This window comes from Gorilla gorilla, chromosome 13 (genome assembly GCF_029281585.2).
Source record: "Gorilla gorilla gorilla isolate KB3781 chromosome 13, NHGRI_mGorGor1-v2.1_pri, whole genome shotgun sequence".
Lineage (NCBI taxonomy): Eukaryota > Metazoa > Chordata > Mammalia > Primates > Hominidae > Gorilla > Gorilla gorilla.
The window spans coordinates 65,673,109-65,698,641 of NC_073237.2; the positions used below are offsets into that span (position 1 = coordinate 65,673,109).

Consider the following 25,533-nt stretch of genomic DNA (forward strand, 5'->3'; position numbering starts at 1 on the left):
CAGCACTACCTACATTTGGGGCTGGATAACTCTGTGCTGTGGGGCTGTCCTGTGCATTGTAGGATGTTTGACAGTATCCCTGGCCTCTATCCACTGGATGCTGGCAGCACCTTCTCCTCCGTGACAACCCAAACAGTCTCCATACATATTGGGGGATGAAGATCACCCCTGGCTGAGAAGTACTGCCCCATGGTCTGGCCTTGGGCCTAGCATTTCACCTGACACCCTCCCTGGGATGACTCTGTATTGGAGGCTGTATGACCATGGACGATTACATCATCTTGCTGTGCCTCAGCTTCCTAGCTTGTACAATGGGTACAAAATAGTACCTGCCCACAGAATGCTGCCCCGAAGGCTCAGCAAGTCAGTCCACACATATTCTCAGAGCATCCAGAGCACAGACACACAGCACTGAGCACTGCGAGCCATAAGTCCTTTCACTTCTCCTCAAACCGACCAAGCTCCCTGGGGGGCAGGGACTGTGTCCACGGGGCCCCTGGGTCCCACAGCCCCTCAGCAGTTCTCATGCATGCACCCAAGGTGTTGAATAAGCAACTTGCTCACTGGCAGGAGCGACTTGTGGTCCTGCCTCCCCAGCCCCAACCCCCGCTTGCCTCTCCATGCAATCACAGCAACACCAGACCAGCCGTTCTGGGCCAGGCTCAGACCCCATCTCTCCCTGACTCAACACCGGCCCCTGTCCATCAATTCAAGCAGAAACTTCCAAACGCCACTTCCCTTTCTGCTACCTACCTAGGTTTTATTCCTTCAAGGTCAACTTTAAAATCACATAAAATTGTCCATCTAATCACTTGTAACCTCTCACCTTTATGTTGGCCGCAGAGCCCTTGCACGTCTCTAATTATCCTGCACATGCACACTGGCAAGCCAGCTTCCTCAGAGCGCGGCTCAGTGCCTCACAGAGGCCCAATTAAACCTTTCTGAATGAATATCCATGTTCAAAGTTGATTCTCTAATCTTATCTTTAACGTGTATTAAGCAAGAGGTAGAATTTATTTAAGTATAAGATATAAGAAAAAGAAATTAAAGGAGGCCAAAGAGGACTATTTCTTTCCAGATGTGATTATCTTATGTGAAATTAGAATTTAATCCATTTCATTAAAAACAAAAAGTCACCATCCATGTGTCCTACACACTCACCTTCACCTCCCACCCCCACCCCCTTAGCTGAGGAGGCTGGCTTTGTGATTTTTCTTTTGCTCACAATGACTATTTGCACGAATTAATCCCCTTCCTTCCCCCTCTCTCTCACACATGCACATACGCACACAGCTATGTTCCAGCTAAGTCTTTCAGGAAACCCCTACAGGACCCAAAAAAAGGTTGTGGAATCTCAGTCTAGCTACAGTACCGCAGCACTTGGTGCAGAGCTACTGGGGTCTACAGATGCCGTCATGGAGGAGGAACATCCTGGTCACACTGGCCATGCATTCAGCAAGTCCCAATGTGCTCAAAAAACTCCACATGAATGCTTCATGTCTAAAGAAAATCTCATTTCTTCTCAAGTATTCACATTTAATTTTCCTTTAAGTAGCTCTCCTTAGCTTTATAAGCATCAGTTCAGGTTGAGCAGGAAGTATGCTCAGGTATGAAAAAGCTTCCATGGACTGGAAGAGAGTTTCCTCCTCCTTCTGGCAACAAGCACATGTGAGTTGCTTTACCCGGGGTCTGAGGGAGGACAAACTCACCTGCATCATAGTCAGGGCCACTGGGAAGGAAAAAGCGCTCTCAGATTTGAAGCATTTCTGACATTTTTCACAGGGATGGTAAATCATGCCAAGTGTATCTGGCTGACTATAAGTGACTGTCTGGATTCCCAAGCTGAGGCCATTTCTGTTGAGGCTGAGTCTGGGCTTAGTGGGAGAGTGCTGTGATTGACTAGTGATGCCTGTGATAGACATGCTGCTATCAGAAAGTAGTGTAATGTGAACCAAATACACTTCCCCTGATCTAAATTGTTTTCAGGAAAGAATCTGTAAACAGTAACTTGATGGTAAGCTTCCTGAGTGCAAGTCCACGCCTTTTGTGTTTGTGTCTTCCTTGGTGCCTGACACTTTGAATATGTTCATACACATTAATGACTGGATGGGGGTCACACTTCACATCACTTGAGGTTTACCACAGCAGCTGATTTTTCCCATATTCAGGTACCTTAATAATGCTCTGGCAGGTGGACAGAGGCAGGCCCACCAGGCTGGTGCCATTAATGGACATGATCTGGTCACCGATATTCAGCTTCCCAGATTTCTCCGCAGGGCCACCATGCATCATGTTGGCAATGATCACGGTGGGGAGGATGGATCCCCAGCCAGACTCCACAATCACCACACCTAGGATTTCTCCTTTCTGCTTCTCTATGAAAACCTGGAAGGAGAAAAACATTTAGAAAACCTCCATCAGCCACCATCTGGGGTAGGTAGAAATCAAAGCCTCTCCCCCATTCCTGTCTTGCCTAAAGAAAGACACTTCCCTGGGGACACCAACCCAGATGAATTTCTGTCTTCTCAGCATTCCGCATATTTGGAGTTTTTAAGAAATGAATTCACACAGGTCTACACTCTTTTGTAATTCACTCGTTTCACATAAGCAAACTTGCCTCAGCACACAACCATGAGGACCACCAGTTTTGATTTTTTTTTTTTTTTAATTTCTTCAGTCCTGTCCTCAGTGGCAGGGGACGAGGCTCTGTGGGTGGGTGGTGTGTTATGGTTTCTAGAAATAGCTTTTCAAATTCCATGCGCAGGTTCCCCCTCCCACAGTGCTTCCCCAATTCGCTCCGACATTTAATTTTCTTGAGTTAAAAATAAATAAACACACAGAAACACTTCTCTACAAGGAAAAAGTTGAGAAAAAAGAAAAAGTGATGCTGAAGTTATCACAACCAAAAGGTTGGGTGTGCACACAGGAAGTGCATATCCTGGATACACAGACTTTTCACAACCTTCACTGGCAGGGCAGAGAAGACAGGTGTTGATGTTGGATACTTGCACTCTGGGGAGGCCTGCAGATATGCCACTAAAAGGTACCACACCTCTTGGAAGCATCCAACAGAGTGTGTATGTGTATTTTTGGGGGGCTTGACAAAGTCCCCTTCACAGGTTGGTGTCTGCTTCCCCCAGCTGCTGAAGCTTACAGTCAGCCCCTTCCCTGGAGAACTGTCCTTAGCTGAAAGGGAGACACATTCTGTTAAGGTTGAATTGTGTCCCCCCAAAATTTGTATGTTGAATTACCAACCCCCAGTGCCTTTGACTTAGATTGTGACTTTATTTGGAGATAAGGTCTTAGCAGAGGTAACCAATTTTAAATGAGGTGATTAATATGGGCTCTAATCCAATATTATTCATGTCCTTATGTAAGAAGAGGAATGGTTGTCTGTCATGGGTATCAAAAAAAGAAGAGGAAATTTGGACATAGGGACATGCATGGAGAAAGGCTGATGTGAAGACACAGCATGAAGACAGCCATCTACAAGCCAGAGAAAGGCTTGGAACAGATTCTTCTCTCACGGCCCTCAGAAGGAACCAATGCTAACAACACCTTGCTTTTGGACTTCTGGCCACAAGGTCTGTGAGACAATAGGTTTGTGTTGTTGAAGTCACCCAGTCCATGGTACTTTGTGACAACAGCCCTAGCAAATTCATATACCCCCTGTCCAGCCTTGGCCAATGACCAGCATGGGGTACAAAGGCTTGCCAGCTCCCTTGCTCCAAGGTGAGACAAATATGTCCTGAAATCTGTGCCATGGAGCTTCCCTCTGGACAGAAGGAAGCTCATGTCCAAGGGACCACACCCTTACTTGGTGTCCCACCACCAAGCTTCCCACATCCCTTCTGTTCTGAGGCACTCTCCCAACAAACCTCTGTGACAAGAATCCCTGCCTCAGGCTCTGCTTCTGGGGAATCTGACCTAAGACACCTGACAGACCCCAGTGGATCAAATGATCACTTTCTCATTAAAAGTTCTTTTTACCTATGGGATCAAGTCCAAACCCCTCAGCTGGACTTGCAGGCCCTCCAGTTCTGACCCAGATCTCAGGCCCATCTATCTCCTTTCCTGTGCCTACCTCCTGCTCTAGCCAAACCGTATTTCCTCATTCCCTAGACAAATGTGGAGCTTTCTGATCTCCAGGCTTCCAACCATTCCATAGACCCCACCCTCGGCTTGCCCCTACAATCCCCAGATCGCCAGACCAGCTTGGATAGCCTCATCTTCCTACAGGCATTCCTGAATAGCTCAGTTTGAAGCCACAGGCCATCCCCAGAGAAGCACAGCACCTCTTGTCTGAAACTTGAGATCTTCTCTGTTTGTCCAAGTGTAGTTGGTTTTGATTAGTGCCTGTACCTGGCACCATCATTTAACTTTTTCAGTGCCCTTACCTAGATTGCAGTGTTTGTACAGGCAGAGTTCAGGTCCTATCTGCCTCTGGGACCCACCCAAAACTTAGCTCAGGATGATCAGGAGCAGAGGATGTGCTGCCTCTCTGTTTACACCTGTCCACAACAGCATTTCATGACAGGGCCCCAGAGCGGGGAGCGAGAGATGGGGGTGAGCGACTTCATGATGTCCTGCCAATACGGCACTCCTCACCATTGATCTCCCTTCACTTCCGCGGCAGGGTGCCCCCCTTTCCAAGCCCCTGCCCAGCTGACCCAGCCTGGAGAACAGCTTCAGGAAAATACCCACATCTTTACAGTTTTCCGACTTGGAGAAGTGGATCAGGTCATCGTTGTACATGTCCTGGGTATTGAGCAGGTCACTATACTCCTTCTGGCTGAGATCTTCGGGGTTAATCCCATTGGCCCTGAGGAATTCCTGGTATGCCACGCTAAATGCCTGTCCGATGGACTGTGCAATCAGCTGAGCCTGGAACAGCAGCCAGAGAGGAAAGATGGTAAGCAGGGCAGTGCACCTGGTGAGCGGCCTGGTGCACTTCCCACCTGAACAATGGCCCTCCCGGAGTCTGAGGAAGCCCTAGACATCACGCCTGCTGGGCCAGTGGTTCTACGTGGGGCTACCAGTGCCCACCAGGGGCAATTTTCAGAAAGACTGGGGATGTTTTTGATTATGACAATGATCATAAGGGAGCTACCGGCATTCAGCAGACAGGAGTCAGAGATGCTGAATATCCTGCAGGAGTCAGAGATGCTGAATATCCTGCCATGCAAAAAACAGCTCGATACAGTGATGAGTCATTCTATACCCTGCACCATCTTCACAGATCCCATTGGACATTCATGTGCTTGCAATACTTGTTTACAGTTACCTGAGTCCAGGATTCAACTCCAATTTATACATAAACACAAAGACTTTGTGTGGCTCTAATACACATCGAACATTTCAAGAATAATACCGTCTGAATTGAAAGATGATGTTATTTTGCTTCATTCAGTACTTCACCAGGAGGAAACTTCATGACTTTGGAAAATCAGCATCAGTGCTGCTGTGATATCTGCTGTGATATCTGTGTTGCCGATAAATCACATCCCTATCAACCTGCACGTGTGCTGTCGTGCATGGTGATTCTGCATGTGCTTGTAGATACATACATATTATTTAGCCCTCAATTTGAAATGTCAACTGGAAAGTTTATGATATCCCACTGCACACTGCGTTCTCCTACATCCAAGCTTAATCAAGTAGGTATAAGCATCTCACTATCTCATTATGCCTTTCAGAATGGTTGCCCCAGAGCATTTATTAATACATACTGTAATATGGTTTTTAGTTTGCTTTCCACTTATCTTTCCTTTATATTATATTTATGGCCACAATTTGATTATTCTGTGAAAGATTTTTCAATAGGGGAGGTTATATTAGCTATGAATTTCATTTCAGGATAGTAATGGGTCATTAATAACATATTTATTGCAGAAAGGGAGTGTTGGGTCTAACAGAGTTGAGAACTCTGACTGGTCCAACCCTGCATTTTCCAGTTGAGGAGATCGAGGCCCAGAGACACAAAGGAACCTCTCAAGTTCACACAGCTTGCAGGAGGTGGCACTGGCTTCTACACTGGGTTTTGATAGCTTTTCCCTGCATTAATTAAGCAACATTATTAATCCAGACAGCCAAGAGCAACTGAGCACTTCTCATGTGGCTATGCTGCAGTAAATGCTATACAAGGTATATGCTATGAAAAGTAAATGCTATACAAGGACCATCACTGAATCTGCATATCGATTCTATGACAGCTATTAGTATGACTGGTCCACAATCCTTCACTTGGAATGCAAGAGGCTCTGCTTCAGAATTCAAAACTTTTCCAATTTTAGAAAGGTAGCAGGGTGCAAATACTGTACATTGTGCCATAACCCCCTTAGGGTCTGGGGAAGTACACAGAGCACAGTAACACTTCTGTGGCAAAATCTGTAAGATTCATGGTAAGCTAGACAAATTCTATAAACGGCCTGCTGGCAGGCAAGGCAGGTTTATCAGCCACCTGACTTCAAAAATCCCTTTTGTTTCTCAGAGCTTTCTAGACTTTGGAACTATGGATCTGTATTAGTGTCCCCACTGGGTAGAACAGGATATGGAGGTTGAGGGGTTAAACTGCACACTTCCTGAGAAGGGGCTGGGGGCTGAATCCAGAGCCCATCCTCCTGCCCACCACACCGGAAGGCTTCTCTGTGAAATTCTGATGGGCAGAAAAAGCCAAACCAGAAAATCTCTAGAGCAGTGTTTTAAAAACACAATTCTAACCTCCACTGCTCTTTCCCCACCTTTCCTAAATGTTGGTAAAAGTACCTTATTAACAGCAAAATGGGAACTTTCCGTGTGGCTGGCTATGGGAAAAGAAATACTTAACTTTTCTCACTGTTAGAATCTGATGACTTTACAAATCACATCAAGAACTACCACCATCTACCTATTGTAAAACTGGAAGGAGTAAGGCATTGCTTTTGGCATCAGAGAGGTACATGCAGACAAACTGAAAAATATATACCTGGGAATGTGACCAGTCGACTTCCTGATCATCATTAGTGGATGCCCCTGGTGAATACACTGGCTACTGAGATTTATGGACCACTAGCCATGTGCCACACATCAGGCTTTAACTGCAATATCTATGAGAGTGCCGCAGCAGCCTGGTGAGGGAGGTACTATCGTCCTGCAGAAGAGGAACTTGAGGCTTAGTGGCTGCACAGCGTGGATGAGGAAGGACTCAAGCCCAGCTTGCCCAGTTCTGGAGCCAGCGCACTCTGGCCCTGCTCTAGTGAAAGCAAAGGGGTAAGATTCTCAGGTCCACTCTTGCCTACCTCTTGCTTCTCCAATCTTTCCTTTCTTCCCTGATGGATCCAAGGGTACCCCAAGGAGAAGAAACCCCTCCCTATGAGCTCCAGCCAGATGGAGGGAGCAGCGGGGCCTACAGGGATCCTCGATCCCTGTAACTTCATCTTTTCGCTGGCCTGCAGGACACAGGAGGCTTAAAAGTCCAAATTTTCACTCTTTTGGAACTTTCTGAGAACCTCCTAAAACTCATTTTCCCCGTTTGCATGTTTGGCCTCAGCTTTACAGGAACAGTAGGGAGAATGGCAGGCAGAGGTATTTCAAGCTCTCTGTTCTCCCAGTGACCTTGTCCTGTGGCTGCTTTCTAGAGAACAAGACCAATAAAGGATGGTGACAGTAAGTGTTGGCATCTCCTCCTCTCTGTGCCCACAGCCACGACAGCTCTGGTTCCCCGGAGAAAAAAGCAGGATGGCTGCTGACACCTAACTTCCGAGAGGAAGGCAATTTCTGCAGCTAGACGAATGCTGTACTGGAGAAGAAGGGCCTCTTTGAAGGAACCAAGGCTATCAGATGCCATCTTCTCTTCCCAGATCAGGACTCCGTGCTCCATGTGAGAAACAGAGCCTATTCCTCTGTGTCAGGAGGAAAAATGAGCACAGTCAAAAGCAATGGCCCTCAGGGGGTGGGTGAGTTTTCTGCTATTAAAAATTACTATAGGGCTGTGGCCTCCCCTGGGAGGCGGCTTCTGAGGCCTGCTGAGGCCCAGGATGGTGCGGGGAGGTAGGGGAGCACCTGGGAGCAGCTCAGTTCAGGCTGCAGTTTGCAGCCTGGTGGCCTCACTAGCAGCTTGGGTTACAACCCTAAAAGTAGGCCAAATGACAGAATGGCTTCTGTTGTAAACAAATTTTCTCTGTTGACTGCATCACCCAGAGAAATGGAGCTTAGGAACCACTGGCTTTGTGCCAGGAAAAGGAGCTGGTTTTCCTAAGGACTGGGGTGGGCAGTGCTCCTGCTGTTTGCTGGGGAGGGACAGGGATGCTAACTTTCCTGTAGCCCAGAGGATGGTCCTGGACCACAAAGAACTGTCCTCCCAAAATGCCCTCATGCTTGGACAGACCTGCTCAAACCCCTACAGGAGGTGCCAAATTCTTCCTACTCTTCACCTCATCCCAAAGTCTCTAATAGCTCGGCCTCCTTTCCCTTCCTCAAAGGGAAACGCAGCTAGCCCCTGCCTCAGGGCCTTCGCATTTGCTCCTTCCTCTTTCTCACTTTATTCAGGTCTCTGCTCCAAGGTCACCTCCTCAAGTGAGGGCTTTGTTGATCACCCTACCTGACACAGCCCCTGTCCCTCCATCCCCTGACCCTGTTTTATTTGTCTGTGGAGCACTCCCCACTACCCAATTTTACATTAAGTATATTTACCTATTGATTTTCTGTCTCCTTTCAGCCCTTGTGATGACTACCATGTCTGTTTTACTCAGCCTTATATCTCTAGTGCTGGAACAGTGCCTGACACACAGTACGTGCACAAGAAATACATGCATCATGTGTGATGAATTAGACTGAATCAGGTTCTGAGAAGTCAAGAGAACCTAACCCAAAAGGAGATCAAAGGAAGCAACCCTTACATCCTCAGACTCGAAGACGTGGCAGATCATCTTGTACTGCCTTTTCCCATCCTGGGATGGGTGGGACGCTTCCACGTTCTCCTGGGAGTTGGAGCGAGGCATCCGCCGGCGGGCCATCAGCACAACGATGTTCCCAATGTCCGCAATGTAGGAAATGGTCCTCAGAGGGTGGTCCATCATTGTCTCCTGGAGGCAGGAGGAGAGGGCGGGTAAGTCCAGCTCAGCATCTAATGACCTAAGAAAGCGCCTGCCACCTTACAGCCAGTCAAGTATGGTTCGCATGCAGGGTGGGCTCCAGGGCTCACTGCAAAGCCCATGCTGAGGGATCAACGGATACCCACCCAGGCCTGAGGGCGTTTCCCTTGGCTAATCAAGAGCAGGAAATCATCTGTGGCACGTGAAAAGAAATAAGAAATTCCAAACAGTAGAATCTCTTGTGGAGAAGTTTAAAAAAAAAAAAGACAAATCAAAATGGCAGGGCTGTTTCTGTTTTTGTGTGCGTGAATGTAAGAGATTTTAAATAAAATTTCTTAAAAGACAAATTTGTTCACATTAATGAATTCTCTGATTAAAATTTCTGAAAATGCAAAACGTCATCCCTGTCTTAGGGGTGTTTTTGGGCTTTAAGAAAGCAATCCCAAACCTCACCCAGCAGCAGGCACTGTGAACACCACCTTCTAGCTCACTGGGGCCCAGAATCTAGGGACAGCTGCTCTACAGACACATGCCTGCTCTACAGACACATGCATCTCTGAGTTACGATTTCACTAAGCTTCACCCTGGGAAAGGTGGAAGCCAGCTGATACCTGTGTGTCGGCGTTCAGCACTTTGATTCTCTGGGTAGAAATGAAGAGATCCACTTCCGTCATTGGCTGAGATTCGCCTTCAGGAGCCTGAGAAGAAAAAATGCACCAAGAGAAAGTTTGACCACACTACCCTGACCCAGATGCAGAAGGAGTCAGGTTAGCTCACAGAGAGGCACCAAGACACAGTCACCAGAACAGCAATACAGACTCTAGGGTTAAACTGCCAAAGCTGAAGTTACCACACAGAGGATGGACACATGGACAAGAGTTAGCACCTCTAGGTTACAGGGAAAAATGCGGAATCCCCTTTTCTTCCTCCCCTATCGAAGCAGTAACTCACTGCAGTAGATTTCACTCTTTGAACGATGATGGCAAGTGGCCCTCTCTGTAAGGGTTTTGGAGCCCAACAGATGGAAGAAATAGGCCAAAAAACTCATACCAAAAGACCTTGGGGAAGTCACTTAGAATTTGCCTCTGCTTGAGCTGATGGGAGACAATGTTTATAGCAGCTGCAAATGAAGCCATTTGGATGCAGTTCTGGTAAGAGGGTCTTTATGGTTACATATCACCCAGCAACACAGAAGCAGTCCTGAAGCCACCCCATTAAGAAAGAGCCCCAATGCCTCAACGTCCCAGGAGTAGTAGCTCATAAGCACCTAGAAGCTCCACAACCAAAAAGCGCAGTCTGGTTCATTTAGGGCTTAACTCTGTACATGTGTGGTGATTAGCGAGTTTTCTTTTTTGCATCCAGCAATCTGACAAATCCACAAATCAAGCATAACTATAATGAAACAGACTCAAGTCCCTGCCACATTGATGCTCCTGAATGTTTGGAACTTCCATACTACTGTACGATTCATTTAGCATCTCCAATCTGCTCCCTGTCGTTCCTCTGAAGTGAAATGACTAATGAGCAACAGAAAACGGCCACCTTCGGCAACTGAGTTTTGAGAAACGCTGGCTTATGGGGCGGTTCAAAAAGAAATCTGAACAAAAACTTGCTGGATGCAGAAAACAAAAACACGAAAATATAAAAAGGTAAAACAGAAACGAATGAAAAGAACAGGCATAACACCAAGCTGATGAAGTTGTTTGTACTGCACCTTCTTCCTGCTTTTGGCTAATTTCTGGGCCATCTGCTTAGCATGAAACAAACAGAGACAGGAGAATAGTTAGAAAGAATGTGCAGAGACTCAAAGTCAAAAAGGGAATTGACAAACTAATACTGAATAGTGGCATAAAGCGTTTCTGTGGGAGGAGGACTGGCTTTTAAAAATCCCAGTCTAAAGATAATCAATGTCGTAATTCAGAATTTAGTATGTGGGAAGTGGTGAAGTGAGACAAAGGAAATGTGTTGCAGTGCTTCTTATACTTAATTGCAAGTGATCTTTCCAAATAACCAAGTTTTGGTTCTGTTAATTTTCTTTATTGTACGCCTGGTTTTCTATTTCACCGATTTCAGCATAGATCTTTATTTCCTTCTACTTTCTTTGGGTTTAATTTGCTGACTTTTCAGCTTCCTGAGATAAAAACTTAAATTATGGCTTTTCGAACTTTATTCTGATATGCAAAGCTATGAATCTCCCTCTAAGCATTGCTTTGGATGTATTCCACAGATTTTTGTGTTTCAATTTAATCATTGTTCCGTTAAATTTTTTTTTCAAATTTCCACTGCAATTTCTTAGAACCTTGGATTATTTGGAATTGTATTATTAATTTTGATACATTTGGGGATTTTCTAGTTACCTTTTCTTTTTTTTTTTTTTTTGAGATGGAGTTTTGCTCTTGTTGCCCAGGCTGGAGTGCAATGGCGTGATCTTGGCTCACCGCAACCTCTGCCTCCCAGGATCAAGAGATTCTCCTGCCTCAGCCTCCCGAGTAGCTGGGATTATAGGCATGCACCACCACGCCTGGCTAGTTTTTGTATTTTTTAGTAGAGATGGGGTTTCTCCATGTTGGCCAGCCTGGTCTCAAATGATCTCAGGTGATCCACCTGCCTCAGCCTCCCAAAGTGCTGGGATTACAGGCGTGAGCCACCACGCCTGGCCTCTAGGAGCCACCACGCCTGGCCTCTAGTTATCTTTTTCTGCTGATTTTGGAATTAATTCCACTGTGGTCACAGAACACAGTCTGTATGTCAATCTTTTGAAATATGCTGAGGCTTAGCTCTATGGTCCAGCACATGACTGACTTTGGTGGATGTGTCATGTGCACTTCAAAATATGCATTCCGTAGTTGTTAGGGACAGTGTTCAATCAATGACAATTAGGTCAATTAAGGTGGTTAACAGTATTGTTCAAACCTTCTATATACTTGCTGGTTCTTTAATCTCTTGTTCCATCATTTATTGAGTGTGTTAAAACCTCCAGCTGTTATGTGGATTTCTCTGTGTATCCTGATTCTGTCAATCTTTATCTTACAGCTATGTTATAAGGTGCACACACAGGTAGGATGGTATACCTGCTTGGTAAATTGATCCTTTCATTGTTCTCCCTTTTTATCTCCAGTAATACTTCTTGCCTTAAATTTATGTAATATTAATGTAGTTTACACCTAACTAAAAATGGATGTACCATTCTCCCTTTTGCTCACAATTAAAAGACAGCATAGTTGATAAAAGCAGAGCGTGGGGCTGGATTGTCTAAAACCAAGTCCTGGCTCTGCCACTTAACTAGCTGTGTAACTTTGAGGCAAGCCACTGAACATCTCTGTGCCTCAGTTTCTTCATCTGTAAAGTGAAGATAAAAATAGTATCTACCTCACAGGGATATTTTGAGGACAAAATGAATACATGCAAAGCTCTTCAAACAGTGCCTTATACATTCTAAGCACTATATTTGTGTTTGCTGTTATATGATTATAATTGACCTAGGTCATGATGCAATTTCTTGCCTTTTGCTAAGGCTTGCTATTTATACAGATCTTGTACAAATAATGGCAAGTCAATGGCCAAACTGCAGACGCTATTGTGGTAATGGGATTGGGGTGGAGGAAGAACTGCTCTCTCATATTCCTAGGTACTCACCTGGTAGAAAAGCTCCTCTGCTCTCAGCAGCACATCTCTGTTTCATTAGTGACTAAAATATGTTGCCTATACTACCTCATTGTAGAGAAACTGGATGAGTCAGCCATCCAGACACCACACAGCGAATCTCTGGTACACCCGGGAAACCAGGGCAACCACACTCCCACACAGATGCCCTGCTCTTCTTACTGGTCGCCATGAGTTCACAGTGAATAGTCTGCTCTGAAAAAGTTTGAAGGTAGCAACTCTGTCATCCTGACTGCTGCACATTACACTGGGAATAGTTCTGCATCTGAGAAGTGACCCTATGCTGATGTTATGCCATGCCACACCACGAGGATTCCCGTGTGGAACCCCAGAGTCTGGCCAGGGATGTTCGGACTGGCATCAGTTATAATCTGCATAACTGACAGCTGGGAGATCTTTAATGTTTGTTTTTTACCTCTCCTGAAATGATATGGCAGTAACATAGGAATTTCCATTACTTTGGATCCCAAACCCTAACAGCTGTTGGTCAAAATTCTTCAATTCTAGGGAACCGATTTGAAATAACTCTTTCAAAAGAAAATAGGTTCCACCATCACTGGAGTACCCAAATTCTTTTTTTTTTTTTTTTTTCTGGGACTGGTGTTGAGGAAGAGGATCCAAAAGGCAAACTGAGTTTCATGAAAGGTATTCTGAAACTTTTTTTTTTTTTTTTTGAGACAGAGTCTCGCTCTATCACCCAGGCTAGAGTGCAGTGGTGCCAACTCAGCTTACTGCAACCTCCGCCTCCCAGGTTCAAGCAATTCTCGTGCCTCAGCCTCCTGAGCAGCTGGGATTACAGGCATGTGCCACCACACCCAGCTAATTTTTGTATTTTTTAGTAGCGACGGGGTTTCACCATGTTGACCAGGCTGATTTCAAACTCCTGACCTCAGGTCATCCACCCGCCTTGGCCTCCCATAGTGTTGGGATTACAGGCGTGAGCCACCGTGCCTGGCCCGAAACAGTTTTTATGAAGTTAAAAATATTCTCTGGATTTAGAGTAATACCATCTTTAAATCACTCATGATATCCAAGTACCCTGCAACAAATTATAATTTAAAATTTAAATATAACATCACAGAAGATGGGAGAGTTGGAGCCAGAATGAGAAATTAGGGTAGCAGAAAGGGGTCCAAGAGAAACATAAGGCCAGCATGCATTTTAAAGCCAGGAATGACAACATCTATTTAAACCCTCGTGTTTCATGGGATTGATCATGGTTTACCACATGGCGGGGTGTGGTGCAAAGGACAAACTGCAGCACCATCCACCCACTTACTCCATCCACAATGTGTACTGAGTTTCGCCGTTGTTAACACACTCTAGATTAGTCGTGCCAGGGATGCTCCTGACTGTTCTATCTTTTCTCTCCCCACTGACATTTACTGAGAACTTGCTATGTGCCAGAATCCTTCGAAGTATTTCACATAAATCAGTGTAAAAGCTTACAACACCCCTGTGAGCTACTACCCTGCTAGATGGTAAGCCATGATCAATCCCATGAAACACGAGGTTTAAGTAGACGTTGTCATTTCTGCCTACATTATGTTACCCTCATTTTTCAGAAGAGGGAAATGTGGCACAGAGAGGCTAATTAACTTGCCCCAGGTCACACAGCTGTGAAGTGGCAGAATAGAGATTCAAACTCTGGCAGTCTCACTCCACTGTAAACCCCTAGTTGTGCAACTGGGGCAAGCCTGTCATCTGTAAACTTCTCCATTTGTCTATACCATGGGGTTAACAACACCTACCTCACAATGTTCTCTACCCCATCCATTTTGAGGAGTAAATGAGATTGAGATAATGCATGTGAAGGGCCTAATACTTTACTGATCATAGATTTCTTCAACTAAGCTGGGAAATGCTACAACTTAGGCAAAGCTATAATGATAGAAATTTTACTTCTACAATGAAATCATAATTTTGAGAAAATCATAAAAGAATGAAAAAATTCTGATCTTTGGGACAGGCTAGTTAAGATGAATATATGAATATTTGATAATGAATGCAGCTTGCCAAAATGCATGGACCACAAGATACCTATACACCATTTGTAATCTAATCTAATTGCATTAGCTTCACAAATATAGGAAGAATGGAGACACAAACACCACACTCTGGGTGGATGGACATGAAGCAGTCTCTGTGGTTCAGGTAGGGCTCAGCAGGCCACCCTATCTTCTGGTTGAAGAGCAGAGAATGAAGTGGGAATGAGAGTGGAAGGCAAGGTGGAGATGCAGTGGAGAACAAGGAAGACAAGTGAGCTTATTGTGCTGGCTTCCAGTCTGGCTTTCTCTAGAAAGGGGGTAGGCATGAGTCCCACGTTGTTAGGGGAGAGATGTGTTTCTATCTACGGCACATTAAAGACTGACAGCACATAGGACAAAGCTCTCTCTAGAAGTTTCTCCCAAAACATGTTCCAGAGAATACTACCAATGACAGGTATCTATCAAATGGTGACAATTGCAGGTATCTATCACATGGTAACAATGTATTCTGTGCTCAAATAAGTATGGGAGCTGCTAGTTAAAGTGAATGAAATCTTCTTAGTGCAGGACTTCTCAGAGCCTTGAAGAGGAAGACACCTGTAGCAAATGTCCGAAAAGGAGATCTATTTTCTTGAGCTTATTTGCCAGTGGAACTCTATTAATGACAAGCACTTAGCCTGACTAGAATGCTGCAGGGCGCAGTGGGAGGAAAGATGCTTCACACACTGGCGGGTCCACCTTTCTCTAAGGCAGTGGTTCCCAAACGCTGGTGCAGAGCAGAATCTCCTGGAGGGTTTGTTAAAACACAGACTCCTGGGTGCCACCTTCTGAGTTTCTGACTCAGTAGGTTTGGGGTTGGGCCTGAAAACCTGTACTTCTAAGAAGTTCGTAGGCAATGCTGATGCTACTGGTCCAGGGATCATGCTTTGAGAACCAGGGCTCTAATGCAATCCCCTAGGGTATATGGGGGCTCTCTGGAAGGATATTACTTCTCAAAAATGATGACCAACAAAGGCAGAATGAACACATTAGGGAGGGACTAAAGACCAAAACAAAACAAAAAAATGTTTAATGACAGATGTCTTCTAATTCTGCTATTGTGCTCAGATATGTCATCTCTTAAATTGTGGTAGATGGAAAAGCCTTTAAATTTCAGAGCCCTCAGCTTACCTTGTATTTTTGTTACCTAACATTCTTTTTGGCTTGTTTTTACTGCAAGTTTCTCAAGCTCAAGAACTGTGTATTGGTTAATTTTTATTCCTAAAGGGCCTATCACAGGAGTCTGCACAGCAACAGTTGGCATTTGGGGCCAAATTCCTTTGTTTCTTTTCACATTAAGTAGAAAATACCTGGCCAAACTGCAGCTCCAAATTCTCTCTCCATGTGGCAAAGGAATCTTGTAAATTTTTTGTTAAATTAAGAAAACAGTAATTTTCAAAACCCCAAGTCCAAATCCAATAAGCAATGTTCAATTTTAGTATACAGTTGGTACTACATGAGTGGCAGACACCACAATCGACAAATAGAAGAGAAATTAAAGACTACTTTGAAATGGAAACCTGAGCTTCAAGGTCAGCATCTGTTCAGAGATAAAGCACCACGAATAACAGGGCACATGGTGAGCAGTTCTCATTCACATCCAGCCACGTCCATCTAGTCAAACAAACAATGTAGGCAGAGGAAGAGAGGGACAAAACGGGGGGTCCCTGCAGGGAGTGAGGGAAGAAGGAGGAATCAGAAAACAAAGGAGGAAACTACCCCCACCTTTGTTTAGGTGAAAGTGCCAAGCCAGAAATTACTAATCAGCTTGGGGTTAAGGACATTACTAAATGGATTGCAAAATAAATCCGCAGAGCTTTTCTTTCTCCTTCCTTCCTGGACAGATGCTATAAAGTCTGCAGCTTTGCTGTGCTCTACGTCCTTTCTGTCAAGGTGGCCTAGAATAACTTGTCCTGAAAGGTCAGTCTCTCTTTAGGAAACAGTGTGGCACCATCTTCCTTACAGAGCAGTGTCTCCCAAGCACATGTGGGCACCCGGTGCAAGCTCCTTCCACTTGAGCCCAGCCCAGCCTGCTCAGGATCAGCACTCTTTGCCCCCAGCTTCCCTTTGCATTGATGAAGTCCGTGTACGCTCCCTGACACAGTCACTTTTTGGAGAGTGCTGACTTAAACAGGCATCTCCATTTACACTTGGAAAAGGCTTCTAGCTGGATATAACGTCAACCAATCTGATAAGCATTTTAATGGATGTAAAAGGAACATGAAGCAGAAAATATTTAATGACAGGCAACAGTTCCTTCCAATGCATAGATGCACATTGTAAAATGATACTTATAAGTTATAAATGAAATGTAACCATTTAATTTTACCACTCTATAATGAACTCCTCACGCCAGAGTAATTTGCTTGTAAAAATAAATCTAAGTTTTCCAAATGCCTATTCTGCTCTAGGCAGGTCTAAAATGTATTTATAATCAGAAAGCCTCTATCTTGGTTGTTCTGATCAATAAAGCCATCTAATTTTTGATTCAAATGAACTGTGGAACTTCGGGATACCAATCCTTTGGAAGCTTTGAAGTAAAATCTCTGATTTCTTATGAGGCAGCTGGACTTTAAAGAAGGAATAACAACTCTATAGGACACCACTTTGGAAATAAGAAAATGTAATTCACAATATAATTGGCACTGATGAGCTTTGGTACAGGGATGCTGTGTACCCCGAACATTGTTTTACGTTCAAGTGATGTGCCCCGTGCCTGCTTTTTCCCTGTAAGGCCATCTCAGCACTACCTAAGTGCCATAAGGGGACTGGAAAGGCATAAATGTTCTGTCTGTAGGAGTCCAAAGCTATCGGAGGGCTAATAAACAAGGTGTCCCAAATGAAACCTGAACCTTAAAATGTTTGAAACCTTGATGGATAGAACCTAGAAAAAACTAACCTCAAGGCAACATGCAGTTTTCAACCTCAGAAGTCTTCAGTACTCCTTTGGGGGCAGACTGCTGCTTTATTCTGGAAGATACGCCTGAACGGGCTCTGGTAGCATTCCTTGATAGGGGCTCCTTGGCATTTTGGTAGAGATAAAATCTTTGTTTTGTGGCTCTGCCCTGGATGTTATAGGGTCTTGAGCACACCTGGCTCTGGCCCAGAAAATGCCCCCAGTCACGGTGACAAGCAGAGGTGCCCCCACTCATTTCCAAACACATCTTATGAAGGCAGTCCCTGTCTATCAGAGACCCCAAGTGAGGCACACCAGGCTTTTGTGCTTCCACCAAACCTGGGGAAGCTAACAGCACCATTCACCTGGAAGCCCAGGTGGCATATCTGGTACCCATGGGGCACGTGGAGTCAGAACTATGTCTCTATGTCTCTTTGATTTAAAGTTCTCTGCTTTATACAAAATAGGATGTGACTGTGCCTGAGAAGCAGCTTGCTCTCTCTGAGAGGTTTGTGGGTTGTTGTTTTGAATGCTGTGCCTGGAAGACAACTAAATTAAGATGGAGAAGACCTTGGGGAGACTTGCTGGCACAATGTTACTACTTCGTGGAAATGGGAAGACAGTGAAAGGGAACTAGGCCAAGCTTGGATGGGCAGCTCCCCAAGAACATGGTGATGTTCTATCCGTAGCATTGTTTAGTCTCAAAGTCCCAAAAGGTATGAAGGTCAGACTGTCTTCACGGAGTTGTCCTGTTGGGAGCCATGGGGCAAGACACATCTCTTTGGGTAGGGGGTGGGGCTTCCCCTAAAAGAACTGGACCTTCCCACTGTCCATCATTCTGGGAGAGGCTAATTTTAGAAGAAGACAAACACCACAGAAATGGGCTTTATGGCAGCAGGGCCTCTGAGGCACAGGCAAGGTTTGTGTGCCCCAGATGAAGTGGCTGAGTGGATCCCTGACACACGGAAGGAACTAAAAGGTCCTGTCAGTAATCCTGACACTAGGTCTGGCCTAGCAGGGTTGTGACAACAGTCACTCTTGAGGCAGTTGCAAATCACTCCTCCCTGGTTTATAAAAACATCATAGTCATGTCAAAAGTTACGGCATGGGCTTTACTGTCCTAGGAGGAGTTAAGAGAAGGGCCAGCTCTGAGCTTGGGGGAGAAGCATTTCCTCCAAGTACAGAGAGGTGGTCAGATCAGTGGGTGACAACACAGAGGCCCCAGCAGCAGGAGCGGCCTGAGGAGGAAGCCATGAGAGGGACGTGGGGCCATTCACACAGCATCCTGGGAACTGCAGGATAACTGGACAGCTGAGGGTTCAGGCGCATCATATTTACGGTGTTGGTGATGTTATGAGCTGTTTACTATTCACCACATGGCAGAGTCTGGACACGTGACTATCGTAAGAATCAGCTTGGGCATGAGGCCCAAACCAACTGCCTCTCCTCTGCAAGCACCTCTTGGAATTGCTGGTCACTTACTGTTCCTTTCTACCTCTCAGGCAGAAGGCAGTGGTCAGAGGTGTTCACATCTGCAGGCTTCCCCCGCACTCTGGTGGCACTCGGCCTCTGACACCGTCCTCTCCTTGGGCACACCCCACACACTCCCTGGCTTGCTTTGTCATTCCCTCATTCATACTGCTGAGCTTGAGAACAAGGATCTCACTTTATCAGCTACTGTTTTTCCTCCCTGCCAAGACCCTGCACAGCTCTTCATGCCTAAGTGCTCAAGGAATAATTTTTTCTTTGATTGCGAGATTAAGGATTCTCAGTTTCTGTGGTCTACCTGTCCCTCTTTCTCCTTCCACATTACCACACAAACACCAGGGTGCAACCTGGGAGTGTGTGAGAGAGAAGGTATGAAATATGGAATGGCTCCTTGTGGGAAGAATCCATTTTGACCAGTTGAAACTGGATAAAACAGACTCTTGCAAGTTCTAACCTATTCCAACTTGCTGGAAATACCTGGTCCTGGACTTCTACCATGATGCTGTCCCTAGGGCTCTAGGTGACAGTGGCCTCAAGGCTCGGGGAAGCTGCCCAGTGGTTCCAGGTGCTGGTGGCACAATGGCATGTGGATGACATAAACACACCTTAAGTGTTCCTGGAGTCCTGGTTTGCCCACGATTCTAGGTAGTTTTGGTATCGTGGTGGAGATTCTAGAGCTCTGTGTTGCTGCATTTATTCATGGGAATAAACCAGTTCTGGATGGTTCAAACTAGTTGTGAATGACTTAAACCAGATAAGAGTGGTTCCTCCTGGATCAAACAGGCTCGTTCCTTTTATGTCTTGATTAAAGAGATTCAAACATGTTATGATTGACTCAAACTAGTTTAAACTGGATTAGCCTTGCACTGACCTTAGACTAGCCAGGTTAGATTTGATCAAAGGGTTCACTTTCCTTGAAGCAAGCCAGTTCAATCTAGCTTGAACAGGATGGACTGGTTCAAAAGCAATGCCACCTAGTTTGAACCAACTCTGTAACATGAATGTTTGCCACTGACCTCCAGCTGTCAGTGGAAATCCAGTGGTACATGTCTTGCACTTGAGACATAATACTCAAAATGGCATCCTTCCTCATTACATCAACTTTTCAAAGGTTGTGATCATAAGCACTTCTTCTCAAGACTGGCCATTTATAACAACCTAAATAGATCATGTTTGTATATAAAGACTCCAGTAGATTTTGGAAATTTTTGTTTTGTTAGCAGGCACATGGATAAGCACTGCCTGTGTGATGTCATCTCAAACCACTCTCCTCTAAACTATATGTGGAGTTGTGGCCAGTGCTGTAGACTGCTCCAGTGCCTACACCGGCCCCCTGTCCCTGTTGGAGCACCCAGATGTCCTCACCTTGATCCTGCTTACGGCTTCCTGGGCCTGCATCATGCGCACGTTTTTGGAAGGAGTTTTGTCTGAGAGCAGCTGAGTGGAGCCAAGGTAATTGGCGGCAAAAATGATTCCATCGATCAAGTCTTCGGGGTCGCAGGGTCCCGGAACTGTAACACATAGAGCCACAGTGAGGGAAGCCATCCTGGGGTGGGGCCTGCCAACCCCCTCAATGGCACATCACCCCTCTCCCATGCCTCACTGCTGGCACAGGTGAGGCAGAGTCAACCTGCTGGTCTGAGGCATCTCTCTGTGTCTATCTGCACCCACACCTCATTTTCAAATAGAAGGCACAGTTTCTAAAATATTTTGCTTCTCCAAAACCATTTACTATGGAAAGTGATGCAAATATTTACTTAAACATGGAACATAAAATTCTGCAATAAAGGATACTGTTTCTCCTGTTAGACTGTGAGCTCTTAGGGGACAAGGACCATGTCACATTCACCTCTGACTCTCTTGTCTTACTGTCACCCAGGTGGTATCAACTAGATATTTGCTGGATAAATGGTTAAGTAACTAGATGGCTGTCTTTTTAGAAAAGCTTTTTACAGCAATTCCTATTACTTGCCCCCCCCATTCATATCTCTTCCTCCATTTAATCCATAATGGAAGAAACAAATTTATAGATCAGAAAAATAGGATATCTGTTTCAGAATGTCTGGATTCCTGTAATGGCTTCTGACCTCAATTGTGCAAGACAGATAATGTGACCTCAAAGTCACAGTCCCATGCTGTCAATCTTGTTCACTTACAGGTTATAATGTTCTTGGCCTGTGCCCACACATAGACAGATTCCAAGGAAAATCAAATTTTCTGTTCTATTTTACCAGCCTTTTAAGTCAAACCTGTTTTAAATATTTTAATTGGGGGCACCTGTTTCTAACCACAATTACTTGTAAACCCTAACTCGAAATTAAAACATGTCTGTCATTAATATATAACTGTATAACAGTCTACTTAAAAAGGCATTTTAATCTGCAATTGAAACATATGTATTTTATTTTCTTTCTTTTTTTTTTTTTGAGACAAGGTCTCACTCTCTTGCTAAGGCTGGAGTACAGTGGTGTGATCTCGGCTCACTGCAACCTCTGCCTCCCAGGTTCAAGGGATCCTCCCACCTCAGCCTCCCAAGTGGCTGAAACTACAGGCACTACCATGCCCAACTAATTTTTGTAGTTTTTGTAGAGATGGGGTTTTGCCATCTTGCCCAGGCTGGTCTTGGACTCCTGGGCTCAAGCAATTTGCCCACCTCAGCCTCCCAAAGTGCTGAGATTACAGGCATGAACCACCATGCCTAGCCTTGTGTATTTTATTTTACTTGACTGGTACATCTGCAGAGACTAAAATATACATTTTAACCCACTGTTAAAACCTCAGGGTCTTAAATTAGATAACTTGTAATGGAAACAATTTGCTTTTTCCTCTTGGAAGGCTAATCTGAAATGCTTTTTATTTTTATCCTTAAACATCAAGCTCATCCTGAGTTTACACAGCTGCTTCCTGTGCTGAACTACTTATCAGAGTACAGATGTAAAATAATCTACTCATTTATCTAAAACTAAGGTGGTGCTTGAAACAAAGAAATTAAAAGTGTTTTAGGAAGGGCTTTCACAAAGCATCTATGTAGTAACTAAATAAGGAAGCCTGTTATTTGTCTTATTCTCCATTTTTATAAGCAAGACTTTGAAGCTAACACTGTGAGTGGTACACAGACAAATCTGCCTCCACTACATACCAGTAATTCACACTCTACTCAACAGCCACAGGGGCCCGCTCTGAATCTTTTATAGATGTGAGATGGATTCGGGCTATATATGATATACAGTTTCAGTTGTAGAGCAGGGAAGCATATAAAATAATATATGAACAGGTCTGAATCCACATTACACTTTATATAAAGTAAAAGATTGTCAGTTCTTCTATGATAAGTTCCTGGTGATGCATTTACAGTGTTATGGAAACATAATCATTATTGCCAACCAGATATGAAGAAGAAAGATCTCATCTGGGATATGAACTTTTAAAAGTCTTCCATCTATTTTTTAAAAATCAATGTTAAAAGAAAACAAAAATTAACTACCTTCTCTACGGGACTTCTAACATCATATATTCTCTGATTTGGCGCTATTCACTGAGAAGGTCCCTTTTTGACTACAGTAAGTGTGGGTATGGGGATATGTTTAAAAGCAATCCAAATTATATTTAAATGACTGTAGAAATGCCAAGCAGCCAAGACACACAAATATCAGACCTAAACACCTTTTGAGATATGGTCTTATGTCATTTATCCTTTCAGGAAATTGAATATAATTGAATATCACTGTCATCGCATCACACCCAGAAAAATAAAAGCCCCAATTTCATAAGTTCACTTTGAGCTCAGGGATAGTATATTCTTACAAAGTTAAAAAAAATTAAACCCTTAATGATCCTATGTCAGAGAATTGCAGGTTTTCTTTTGGCCTTTCGGAACATGGTTTCCCTTTAATGCTGCCTTCGGATTGCTCTGTGGATAAGGGAGCACAAACGTGACATCCTCATACTCAGGCTAATGCTGAGCCTGAAAAATCTCTAGGCCTGGGGGATGAATATGAAGACGGGAGCTTTCAAACTTCAGAAAACTTCCCAGAATGCTCTCACAGAATTTCAGGGCCTCACAAAAATGATGCAAATAATTTACAATGATTCAAGAGAGAAACTGAGTAACTAAACCAAAACTGTGAGCTTGTCCTGGGCTTTGAGGCCAAGGGTTCATGAAGGTTTATGAGCCCTGGTAACCCTTTCCCAGGCAGTGGAACACAATGACTGTTCATGCACAGGATCCAAAGTCCAGACACACCCTCAGAGACATGTCTGGGCGTTCTCTGGCCTCCAGAAAAGCCCCCTTCAAGGAAATGGCGATGCACCCAGGTGGACCCTCAGCATCACCTCTAGCCAGAGAGTGAGTGCCTCTTTGTGAATGAGAAATGGTGCCTGATTTGGTGCCCCATTTGGATGGTACAGTCTCCAGCTGGAGTGCAGAGCTTGGCTGAACTTTGGCCCCACTTGGCCTTAGAGTAGGTGCCCTTGTGCAGTGAGTAACCTGCACAACCATGTGTGGCAGCTCCACAAAGACACCGGTTTCCAGAGAGAAGTATGGTGCCAGCCTGCCAATTCATAGCCTGGGTCTGCACTGCCAACTGTGGGATCTTGGGCAAGTTACCCTCTTGATGCCTCAGTTGTCTCATTATAACATGGGGATAATAATAAAACTCACTTCACAGGATTGAAGTGAGGATTCAATTAGTTATTACATGGGAGGTGCTTAGAACAGAACCTGGCAGAGTAAGCATGCGGTAACTGTTACTATTACTAGCTCATCCACGTAATAGATGAAAATTGCTGGGAAGGTTTTTCTTATTAAAAAAGACCGAAATTTCCGCCTTAGTTAATGTTCATTCCCACTTGAATTTTTCTTTTTGAATGTATGAGGTGCACAGAGACAGAATAAGGATACTTGGGTTTTGGATCCAGTGTGACCACTGCTAAGCTGCATGACACTGGGTAAAGCCCACAGCTTCGACTCCAATTTCAGAGTCCTCATCCACATAATGAGCAAAGACGCGAGGAGGATTTCTGAGAGGCTCCCAGCTATCATCCTTTGAGTCTAAGATCCTAAGACTGTTAACATTGTGAATAAGTGACTTTGTAGCCTTTCTTCCCTTCCATTGTCTTATATCTCAGTGCTTCATATGCCCCAATGCTAAAAGATTCATGAATGACTCAGTGCTCAGTATTTTCTTTTCAGCTCTTACCTTCAACGTAGGTTGGGAATGAAGCCAAGCTTTTTCTTGACTGTAATAAAGACAAAGAGGTTTCAAAAAGAGCAAATCATAATGAAATATGCATTAACACAATCATCCATGCAACATGAAAAATAAATACATAATCAGTGGCAGTTACCAGTTATTGATCATTTTCAGTTAGAGAAAGTAAAGTGCAGATAAACATGCATTTATTAGTAAAGGTTACCTAAAACCCAGAATAGTCCATTCATATTTTAGATAATCTAGAAATCTTACATTTCATAATCAGAGAGGTATTTGCCAACTAAAAAACAATCCCACAGACAAAAGTCTCTAACAACAATAAAAAGGGCACAATTTGTATTCTTAAGGATCTGCATTTCCATGTGAAAAACTGATTAGTGAAAGCACCAATGCTATGATTATAGTTGAAATTAAGAATTCTCTTAGAGAAATTTATTTTACTCTTTGCCACAGTGATCTCTCACAGTGCTAAAAATGTGTGCCAGAGTTTTTAAAAATCTCTTCCTTTCATCTCCTACTGATTTATTTTAGTTGAAAAACTCCATTATATAAATCATTATTGTGTGTTATCTGAATAAGAACACAACAAAGGAGTAAATTAAAAACCCTGGAATTTCTTTTGCACCTCAGAGCAAAGGTCAGCGTTCTCACAGCACTGTTGGAAGCAGAGATGATGAGCTAGACACCTTTTAGAGCCTGACTAGATGGCAGCTTAACTGCCTGCTATCAGAGGAGCAAAACTCACCATACGTTCCTTTCAGAAGCAGATGTCCTAGATGTAACACTGACTGAGATAAGAGAAAAAAAATTCACCCCTGCTTCCACCAGTAGTAGAATTTGAAGCTAGTGTGTCTGGACCAGGGTGATACAAGCATCACAGGAGAGTGGAGAGCTAGTGTTAAAGACAACTCCCTAAAATGGGTAGAAGGTAAGGTTTGCATGGCCAAGAATTCCATTGCTGAGAACCTACCCAGTTCTTAGGTGATTATTTAAATGCATGACTTTAAGAGGAAAGATATCTGGCACTGAATAGCTGTTGGATAGGCTGACCTGCCTAGAGGGAAGACTCTGGGGTGCCTGGCAGGCTGGATGAGGAAAGCGCCCTGGGTGAGTGTTGGGATGTCATGGGGAGCAACTCCCTAACCTAGCACTTGACACAGTGCTCTTTCCTTGGA

At 44.4% G+C, this 25,533-nt stretch overlaps 1 protein-coding gene across 4 annotated transcripts in view; it reads right to left on the reverse strand.

Annotated features, from left to right (window-relative positions):
- APBA1 (amyloid beta precursor protein binding family A member 1) overlaps nucleotides 1–25,533 on the reverse strand; it is a 239,100-nt gene that overhangs the window by 19,978 nt on the left and 193,589 nt on the right. For 3 of the 4 annotated variants that reach the window (XM_063696445.1, XM_063696444.1, XM_055350759.2), the window contains exons 4-10: nucleotides 24,344–24,383; nucleotides 20,511–20,656; nucleotides 10,786–10,818; nucleotides 9,683–9,769; nucleotides 8,877–9,062; nucleotides 4,705–4,884; nucleotides 2,173–2,385 (exon numbers count right to left, since the gene is read on the reverse strand). In XM_063696445.1, coding sequence (XP_063552515.1) covers nucleotides 2,173–2,385; nucleotides 4,705–4,884; nucleotides 8,877–9,062; nucleotides 9,683–9,769; nucleotides 10,786–10,818; nucleotides 20,511–20,656; nucleotides 24,344–24,383 — 885 coding nt within the window. The remainder of the gene's footprint in view (nucleotides 1–2,172; nucleotides 2,386–4,704; nucleotides 4,885–8,876; nucleotides 9,063–9,682; nucleotides 9,770–10,785; nucleotides 10,819–20,510; nucleotides 20,657–24,343; nucleotides 24,384–25,533) is intronic. The other variant, XM_055350760.2, reaches the window with a different exon arrangement.